Here is a 10,773-nt window from a genome sequence, read left to right as displayed (position 1 = left end):
TTTTGAGTGGAGGGTCTCATGATACATGCCATAAAATGCAGATTTTAGGCCTTTAATTTCATACTTTTACATATCAAAAATTAACTTTCACATGTGTTTTCCTCTAAATTTAGTCTTAATTAGATAAAATGTGCTTATGAGAGTCTAGATTGTCTTAAAACATGAAATTTACTAATTTTAGATGGTTTCATGAACTTTGCCGGGTGATTTTGACCAGAATGGAGATTTCTGTTCAATGTGGCCGCATCGTCATGCTTCACTACCGCCACATCATTTAGACTTAATTTTCCATAATTCAACCCAGTCAATGGTGGTTGCGGTTTTCTCCTTCCAAGAATTGTTCAACCTTGATTTCACCAGGTAAACCCTCATAGCTTAAATTTCAACCCTCCTTAACTGATTTTGGACCAATAAAACGAAGGAAAGCTCCTCATTTTAATATAACTCTCCACCCACGATTCCATCACAGTCCATTTACATTTATGCCATTTTTAGTCAGTCCCCTTAGGCATTTTCTCACTTTCTCAAGTCAGCAGCCTCAAGAACGAGAGTAACTCTGAGGTGTGATCACTCTAGGTCATCTCATCCTATGAAGACATGTGGTGAGAGACAGTTCATCCTTGAAAAAGGAGAATCAACCTAAGGAAAGATTAGGAAATTACGGACTTTCCTCAAGGCACCTTTGAGTTGTTTTCAAAACTTTATTCTTGCATTTATTTTTGTTGTAGTTTTCTTGTTCAAAGAGAATAACATAGAAAACTGGTGATCGTGTCACCTTTTGATCGTGCTACCTTTTTTCAAGACTAGAAGAAGATATGTAGAAGAGGTTTTTTAAAGGTGTATTTGTTTCAAAGGTCAGGATTGGATGGGTTAGGCATCCTAAGCCCAACCCTTGTTTGGGACATGGATTTAGGAAGCCTTGGCTTCCTACATCATTTTTCCATGAGTTTGAATAGTGTTAACTATTCAAATCGATGGGTTACCTTTTTTTTTCTTAAGTTAATCTAGGAAGTAAGTCGGTTAACCTCCGGACACCATCTTCGGTGGCCATCGCGGCCAACTCCAGCCGCCTCCCTCCGACGATCGCTGTCGGCCAACTCCGGCTACCACCCTCCCGCAAATGCTATTGGCCAACTTCGGCACCACCTCTGGTGACCGCGGCCTACCAACTCCGGTCGTCACCTCCGGAGACCCCATCGGCCAACTTCCGTCGTCACCTCCTACGACCGTGATTAGCCAACTCTGGCCACCACCTTGATGACCGCCACCAGCCAACTTTGGTCGCCACCTTGGTGACCGTCGTCGGCCAACCTCCAGCCGCCACTGGTCAGCTCCGACCACTATTGATTAACCTCTGGCAACCCCCTTCCTCCCCCAGGCAAAATTCAAGCCACCAACTCTGTTGGCCACCCCTGTCGACCGCCACCAACTAACCTTAAAGAACATTAATAAAAATACTCTTAGTATATAACAAACTAGACAAATTTGTATAAAAAACACTTTTAAGAAAGAATCGCAACACATGTATGTTTTTTATTTTAATGAGTTTTTATCAAAAGTGTTTAATTAAAAATAAATATTTGAAAGATATTTTTTTCTAAGTCATTCCAAACACGTCAATAGACTACAATTGAATATTTATATTTATTTAGGTTATATGTGTAGAACTATATATATTTGAAAGCTCTAATTTAATTTGATAACATTTTAAATTTTTTTGTTTGTCAATTTAACTAGCTCGAAGACTTAGAATCGTTTTCTAAACGTAGAGATTTAAAATGTTTAAAACAACTTAGCAACCAAATAAAAATTAAAACTTAAAATTTATGTTTTTTTATTCCTCAAATGTAATTTGATAAGAGAAAAAAGTATAGTTTTTCAATCTTTGAATTTAATATTAAAATACTAGTTTATTTTAATTTTAGGTCATCGTATTATGGTTAAAAAAAATTGATCATTTTCAAATTAGTAAAAGTGACAAGAGTCTATGAAATTTTATTTCAAAATCTAGTAAGATTAAAATATCAAATTATTAAAAATAATAGATTAAATAAAATTATAATTTTAGTCAAAATCTCTATTTCAAAATTTTTTAAAAAAATATTTTTCTAAACTTTTTTAGTTTATTTTAAACTAACAAATTTAAACTAATCTAAAATCTAACTGGTGATTAAATACAAGAAAATATTTCACAAACTAAATATTTATAAATCTACCGTTCATTCCCAGGCTACTTAAGTATGCACTCCAATCACAGGCTTCTTAAACCCAGACTTCCAAAACCTGCATTTCAGACACAGTTTTCTTAAACCCATGCTACCTAAACCTCCCAGCTTAATCCCCAGACTTATTATTCCTAGGTTTAAGATTCCAAACTTGCGCGCCAAATTCCCCCTAAAGGTAATTGTTACTCTTCTCCCTTAATAACTCTGTCACAACATGCTTAACTACATAAGTGTACCTTGTTCTGTAAAATTTTACGGTAACAAAATTGGGCAAAAGTAATTAAACGTTTCTATTATGGGATTCAATCCCTTCAAATATAACTAAAGAAAGAGAATATTGTAAGAAATTGAGCATATAATGAAAATAAAAGAAAAAGTGACAATATTGAGATGAAAAATCCCAATGTTAATCAAGAATGAAAAACAAGATGAACAAAAAAAAAATACAGAATAGGTTACTTGAAAGAAAAAAGAACTCAAGTCCAAAGAAACTCTAGATAAGGTCTTGAGAAAATTTGAAAATCAAAAGACTCCCAACTCTTGAAACGTCTTTGAAGACTAAAAACATTTTAAAGATTACACAATTTCAAAACTCTACTGCAACGTAAGAGCACAAGATCCACTTTTCAAGCAAAGCGTAGGCATTAAAGAGATTGAATTAAATTATCAAATATTAGAGATTGAACTACACTTGCATAAATCAACATAACTCAAGTTCCCTCCCCGAGCTACTTTGGACAAAAGTGAAGCAAAATTTTTATTCTTAACCTAAAAAGTTTTTTATGGACAAAACTAAACTCTTTTTAAAAACTTCTATTTCTAACATCTTTCTTATTTTTTCAGCTTTTGAGTAGAGAGCCCCATGATATATGCCATAAAATGCATGTTTTAGGCCTTTATTTTCATACTTTTACTTATCAAAAATTAACTCTCACATGTGTTTTCCTCTAAATTTAGTCTTAGTTAGATAAAATGTGCTTATGAGGGTTTAGGTTGTCTTAAAACATGAAATTTACTGATTTTAGGTAGTTTCATGAACTTTGGCTGGTGATTTTGACTAGAATAGAGATTTCTATTCGATGTGGCCGCATCGTCATACTTCACTGCCGCCACATCATTTAGACTTAATTTTCCATAATTCAACACAGTCAATGGTGGTTGCAGTTTTCTCATTCCAAGTCGTTGTTCAGTCCTAATTCCACCTGGTAAACCCTCATAGCTTGGATTTCAACCCTCCTTAACCGATTTTGGACGATTAAAAGGATGGAAAGCTCCTCATTTTAACACAACTCTCATTTACATTTATGCCTTTTTTAGTCAGACCCCTTAGGTATTTTCTCACTTTCTCAAGTCAGCAGTCTCAAGAACGAGAGTAACTCTAATGCGTGATCACTCTAGGTCATCCCATCCTATGAAGACGTGTGGTGAGAGAAAGTTCATCCTTGAAAAAAGAGAATCAACTTAAGGAAAGATTAGGAAATTACGGACTTGCCTCAAGGCATCTTTGAGTTGTTTTTTTTTTAGCTTTATTCTTTCATTTATTTTTGTTGTAGATTTCTTTTATCTTTTCACCATTAAAGCTATAGAGTAACTATGATTTCTGATTTGATAAGATTCATTAATTTATCAGGGGTTCAACAATATAGATACCCTAGGGTTTTTGTTGGATAAAATTGGTAAGTTAAATTGGCCATTTAATTTAGCAATCTAATGGAGCTCTAATGTTGAGAAGTTAGGGTGTAAACGGTTGTCATGAAGAGATATAGAACTAAGAGCCTAGAAATATGACTGTCACGTCGTCTTAGAAATAAGGGGCACTATAAGATAAAGAAACTGAACTTGAATTAATCTGAGATCCAGCTACATTAGGCATTAGCTACTTAGACCTCCGAAAGGAATCTGACACAAGATAGAACAGGAGTATTTTTTAGTTCATGCATAACTCACTACTCTGGTATGATGCGGCCGCATCACTTGTTTACCCTTGTTCCTTGTCTACCACAGTATAAACTTTTCCTTGATTATCTTGGGTTCATTGGTCCATAGTCATAATCAAATTAAAAGTCAACCTACTCTTGTGGGATTCAATATTTAGAATACTCCAAGTTTATTGCTTTATTGATAGTGTATGCTTACAATTAGACCTTGTTTATCTTTATTTTTATCACTCATACACTGCAAGTCGATCATCCTACGTAATGAAAATATCATGTCCATTATTCAAGTGCCTTCAATTTTATCTATACCTAATACAACTTTTCATATCCAAATGGATTTTCTGTAAGATTTGAAATAATTTTCAAAAAGGAAAAACCTCATAACTTATGGGAAAACAAATTTCTCATAAGATTGAAACCATTTTCCCCTAAGATTTGGTTTGAATTTAAACTATATCAAATTTAAGTTTAAAAATGGAATTACTATAAGTCTTTTAAAAAAAATAAATAAATACCTACGGAAAGATTTCCGGTAAGGTACGGGAATCTTCCAATAGATTTTTCTTTTCTTTTTAAACTTAAATTAATTCCAATTTCTTTCTCATAAGTTTAATGCCCAATAAAGATGCTTATAGGAAATCTTGCTTCTTTTTTTTCTTCCTTTTTTTTTTTGTCTTTTCTTTGTAAACATAAACCAATTCCAAGCTTAAATTAATTTGTCAGGTTTTTTTAAGTATATTTAAAAAAAAAAAAAAAAAAAAATCTTAAAGCCTATTAGACTGTGGAAAATTTCTCATAAAGATGTTTCCTGTAAATCTTCATTAAACTAAATAACTACCTTAAACTTGGGGGGAAATGGAAGTAATTTAAGTTTAGAAAGAAAAAGGGAAAAAAAGTTGTTTAAGACATACTAATTCTATTTTTTAACTTAAATTTGAACCAAATGTTAAGAGAGGATGGTTTCAAAACGTACGAGAATTTTTTTAAAAAAATAAGTTATAAGATTTTTTTTAAAATGGGAACTTATTAAAGTTCTTTTGTAATAACTATCTTACTTTTTAGATTTTTTTTAAAAAAAAAAACTTATAATTTATGGAAAACCATATCTTATGAATTTGGTGTTCCAAATCTTACGCTTTTTTTTTTTTTTCAGAAAGTTTTAAGGTTTTTTTAATTAAAAAGAAAAAAACTTAAAACTTAGGAAAACAATAAGATTTGAAATCTTGAAAAAAAAAATAAACTTATGTTTTTTTTTTCATTTACCATTCTAAATTTTTGAATTAAAAATAAGACTTATTATAAAATGTTCGAAATCTTACCAGAAATTCATTTGGATATGAAAATTTGTGCAAGGTAAAAGCAAAATTGAAAGAGAGGACCAAAATGATAATTTTATTATCGGGAGCCCTCAACTCAAAAAGTTGAAAAAGTAAGAAATATGTTAGAAAAAGAAATTTTTAAGAAAAAGATTAGTTTCGTCCACTCAAAAACATTTTAAGTTAGAAATAGCAATTTTTCAATAATGAAATATTGATGTCTAATAAAAGCTATAAGTTATATATGTACTTACTCCTTTCCTTTCTCTTGTTGGGTTTAGTGCACACTTATATTTATATATCCAAAACTAAATAACAATAAGATTTGAATCCGCAACATATATTTATATATCTAAAACTAAAGTTTTATGTAGAATATGTGTAATTGGTGTTGGCATGATGCAACTCTTCAAGTGTGTGCATTTGATGAGCACCAATTGATGCAAATGATGTCAATGGAATGTGAACTATTTTGAGGGTGTTGGATACCCATTGAACGTGTGTTTCTTTTCATGTAGGTGGAAAATGAATATATAAAAAAATAAAATAAAATGTTTGATATGCTGGTCGAGCCCTTATTAGTCAAGCTTTGGCCTCAAGATCTGTATCGTTTTGGACCCTTGGATTCCACCCACAATATGTACGACAGGTCGGACTATGATAGGGCTCATCCTCATCAGTAACGTTTTCTGCTACTTTTATTTCTTCATCCTCTCTTAACTAAAAAAATATTTCATATAGTAAAATTTAGGAAAAAAATACAAGATATTGTAAAGAGATGAGTCTAAAAATAAATAAAGTCAATTTATACATAAAAAGTTTGGAAATAAATTAGTTAAGAATCTTGAATTTTTACTTAAAAATTAGAATAAAGATTTCAAAATAATTAAGAAAATTTAAGATTACTGAATTAAGATTTACCAGTATTGTATTGGTTTTTTAAAATTTAAAAAATAATCTCAATATATAACTCAATATTATTTGACGTTTGTTTTAATCTAATTTATGAAAAAGTTTAATATATCATCTTTAAATAAAAAAACAAAATCTTTTGGTTACTTTAAATTAAAATTAAGGACTATAAAAAGAAGAATATTTGTCTTACTATTTAATTTTTAATTTTTTCATAAAATCATCTTTTGTTATTCTCGAGTGGTAGAAACTCTATCAAATTTTGCATTATTTCCAACAATTATTAAAACGAACATTTTGCATTTTGCATTATTTCCAACAATTACAGGACTAAAAAGAACCACAGAAAGACAACTCTATCAAATTTTTATTCATTAAAAGAAAGAATCAAGAACAAATAAATATCACATAATTCCTTGAAAACAATAAACTTCAGACAAAGTAAATTACAAGAATAATCCTGCAAAAGAATACCCTCCTCTCTGTCACTCCAAATCTCTATAATAAAAATTCATATGAACAGAGCAAAAAAAATACAAAATCTCACTCAAAGTGAAAAAAATTTCTGGTTTTTAAAATCTTTTCTTCAATTCAAACACTTTTGTTCACTCAATCTTCTTCGTCTTGAATCGATACAGAACCCTCTTCCTCTTGTTGGAATAATTCTCAACAGTTAGAACAATCTTCCCAGGCTCACTGTTCCTGAAACTGTTCCTCACTGGTTCTTCATTTCCACTCATCTTCTTCCCCTTTTGCACAATAATGGTGTAGGAACCTTCATCAGAGGGCACAAATTCTTCTTTGTAATTCACTTCCCAACCAACAACAGTCAAATCCCAGATCAGATTGCTCTCTCCCTGTTTCCAAATCCATAAACAAAATGAAACAGGGGAGTTATTTCTGAATGAAGAACACAATGTAGGGAAGTGAAAAACACATTTTTTTGGTTTACTCAGTCCTGGGTAACCATTTTGTTTTTTGTTTTTTGTTTTTGAAAATTAAATCAAATTTCTTCATGTCTTGTCCACTTTTTACCCATGGTTTAAAAAACCAAACCAAATTTTGATAACTAAAAAAATAATTTTAAAAAAATTGTTTTTGTTTTTTAAATTTGGTTAAGAGAATTCAACCATTTTAATTAAATAAATATAAAAATAAAGTTAGATGAAATAATTTTAAAAAACAAAAATAAAAAATCAAATAATTACCAAACAAAGTGATAAGTGTTTGGGTTATTTGGTTCCTGAATTTCAAAATGTTAAGAATTTAGTTAGTAGTTTGAGTTCATTTCAATTTCAATTTCAATTTTTTCTTTAGATTTGAGCTTTGGTTCGATTTAGTCTAAATTTCAAGATTTACCTTTGATTTTTCGTTAAAGACTCATTTTTCACCTTCATGTTGAATGTTTCTTAATTAATTTAAAAGAATTAAAATAATTATATAACTAGTAGTAAAAAGTATTTCCTAAATGTAATTAATTACCAGAGGAGCTGGGATTTCAATGGAGGCTGTTGAGCCAGCCTTGAGGTTGATCTCTGAAACGGCGCCGTCTTCAGCGGTGAACTCGGAATCGTTGTCTCGTTTGAAGCCGCCGTATTGAACAGGGATTTCCTCTGCTGGAATGTACCTGTTTGTTCATCAATGGGGTTCTTTTTAGATTCAATTTTAGGGAAATTTTAAAGAATTTGAATGAAAAATCATGGAGAAAAATGACTTACTTCAGAAGGGTTTCGGTTACTTTTGCTGGACGAGCCACTACGAACTTGCTCTTGGTTCTTTGGGTTAAGAATGGTGAAAGCAGAGCATTCAGAGCATAGTACCAAAATGGAACATTGATGAATATCTGCAAATCCAATAAGAACATCAATACCAAAACTCAAATTAATAGTAATCCAATCAGCCATTGAAACTCTGAAAAAAGCTTTGAAAAAAACCTTACATTTTTGGCGACCAATTCAGGATAATTGTCCTGTAAAATTCCCACAGCTTGCTTTGTGGCAATTCTCAGCTCTTTCTTTGAAGGTCCAGGCGAGTTCTTCAAATCATTAATTTGAAGCAAAGATGAAACTCCACCAGGTTTCAAATCCAGCTTTTGAATCCCTTTCTCCATAACTTGACATCTCCATCTCAAAAACTGTTCTCTCTTCTCCTCTGTTCCAAATGTCTTCTGATAAAGCTCTTCGTTTTCGAAAACTCCAAACACATTGTAGCAAACAGGGTGTCCTTCACGATCGACGCCGTTCATCAGCGCCGCAGAGTCTAGATCAGAGGGAAATTCCTCTTTCAAGATGGAATCGATTTTGGATTTCTTCCGCCATGAAAGAGTCTTTTGAAGCATTTCGAAAGCTTCGTTCACTTTGAATTCTCTCGCTCTTAAGAACTTCAAGAGAATCACATCGGTTCCCTCTGTTCCTCTGCTTGGTAACAGGGGGACCCCCCAAAGGGAAACTTCCATTTCCACGTCGGTTTTCTCATCACAGCTATTTTTCTCTTCGTTGATTTTTTGGGTTTGTTCCTCAGATGGATTTGATTCTTCGTTCTTCTCCTCCTCTTGTTTCTTCTCTGTTTCTTCAATGGGTTGTTCTGGTTCTTTCTCCTTTTTAATGGGTTCATCTTCTTTGAAGAGATTATTCCCGAGAATGGCTTCTTCGAGTTTGGATTTGAGCTCAGCTAAAGCTTTCTTCTCAAATTCCTTCAAATCAGACAGATGGTTGCTTTCTTCCTTGTAAGAAGAACTCTTTTCAATGACGGTCGGCTTCAACGCTTCATCCTCCACAGTCTTTACAGCGCATTTTTCATCTTTCTCTTCTTCTTCAATAACAACCTTCTTTGGCTCTTCTGGAACTTCCACTGCCGCCATTGAAGCACCTTCAACCTTAACAACCTCCACAGTCATGGCGATTACACAGAGAAAATCAAACTGCAAACCAAAACAAAATTAATAACAACCAAAAAAAAAAAAGACGAGTTTAAGAAAAACAAAATTAGAAGAAGAAAAACGAGAACCCACGTCTTCGATTCAGCTGCGGAATTGATGGATTGGAAGAGACGAAGCTGTAACGGTTATATATGGGGTTTAATTGAATTTTAATTATTTAAATTGGTTTTTCTTTTTTTTTTTTTTAAAGACAAAATTAGAAGTGCCCCACCAACGGTAACTTACATGGTATCCAACGCATAGGAGCCGTTGGGAATCTTTCTGTTTTTTTAATTATTATTATTCATGGGCTATGCTAGCCTGGAGGCCAGCAATTTCTGCTCAAATTGCGATCGTTTTGGGGCCCACTTATTTATATGGACGGATCAGATGTGGCTGGATCCTAGGTGGAAAGACATGTGTCTTTAAATTATTGGATCGTATCTAGAATAATACCAAAGAATTTTTGTTTTTTCCCTTCTCCTTTTTCTCTTTTTCTAATTATTTTTTTTAAATTGACTGGCCGATTTTTTTTTTTCCTTCTGTTGAACTAGTCAAATCGTAATTATGGGAATTTTGCACGATATATCAATTTTTGTGTGTTTTGTCTTTTTCGAAAAAAAATAATTAATGTTGTCACAATAAATATAGTATAATTGACATAAAATTTCTAGTATTTAACTTCAAAATTAAGAATTTTATTTTAGGTAATAGTAGAGATTAATAATATTATTAATAAATAAATAATTGATGTTTTTTCTTTTTTTTCATTCTTTTTGGATTTCATTTATCAGTCTTGGTGTTTCTCTGGACAAAGAGAGCCAGAGAGGATTTGGCAGTTCTAGTAATTTAACTTTAGATTTATTTCTATTCTTTATAATTTTGCATTATGTTCTCATGATCCCAATGATCTTCTCATCAATAACTTTTAATTATTCTAATTCTAAGAGATAATAACAGTCTTCATCGAGATTTTATTTGTAAATTATCTCCGCATTAAGTCTCAAACATGTGTAGATTTCTTCGATTTCACAAAATGGGCAAAAGTGAATGCACTATTTTCAAAGAAAATTTCATCTCAAGGATTTAAATTGATTTATGAAAATGTAGGGGTTTAATTGATTCAATTATATTTTTTACTCGAGGTTTTTTCAATTGGAACGTAATAGAAGGTCAAATTGATCCATTTGTAAAACTTCAAAGTTCAGATACAACTCCTAAAGTTTAAAGATATAAATTGATACTTGTCTTTTTATTTTGATTCGTTGATATTCTTACTAATAAAGACAAAAATTGACCAATACTGACTGTAATGAATTGTTTTTGGGTGTACACTAAAAAAAAGTCTCAAAAATTCATTCAACACTATTAGTTGTACTAAAAATATTAGACTTTGTTCTTTCTTTTTTCTTTAATATTATTAAAGATTAAAATGTCAATGTCGACGAAAATGTGAAGATATCAAC

At 31.7% G+C, this 10,773-nt stretch overlaps 1 protein-coding gene across 1 annotated transcript; it reads right to left on the bottom strand.

Moving 5' to 3' along the window:
• Positions 1-6,735: 6,735 nt before the first annotated feature.
• On the bottom strand, positions 6,736-9,567 carry LOC120084233 (Sec14p-like phosphatidylinositol transfer family protein). Its single transcript, XM_039040133.2, has 5 exons — positions 9,401-9,567; positions 8,330-9,310; positions 8,109-8,233; positions 7,873-8,017; positions 6,736-7,247 (listed from the first exon to the last, which is right to left on the bottom strand). The coding sequence occupies exons 2-5, from the start codon at positions 9,284-9,286 to the stop codon at positions 6,996-6,998; spliced, it is 1,479 nt and encodes a 492-aa protein (XP_038896061.1). The 5' UTR covers positions 9,287-9,310; positions 9,401-9,567; the 3' UTR covers positions 6,736-6,995.
• Between the last annotated feature and the right edge of the window lie 1,206 nt (positions 9,568-10,773).

This window comes from Benincasa hispida, chromosome 8, assembly GCF_027475165.1.
Source record: "Benincasa hispida cultivar pf3 chromosome 8, pf3_genome.v1.1, whole genome shotgun sequence".
NCBI lineage: Eukaryota > Viridiplantae > Streptophyta > Magnoliopsida > Cucurbitales > Cucurbitaceae > Benincasa > Benincasa hispida.
The sequence above is the reverse complement of the archived record's forward strand: the minus strand, read 5'-3'. Positions and strand labels throughout refer to the sequence as shown.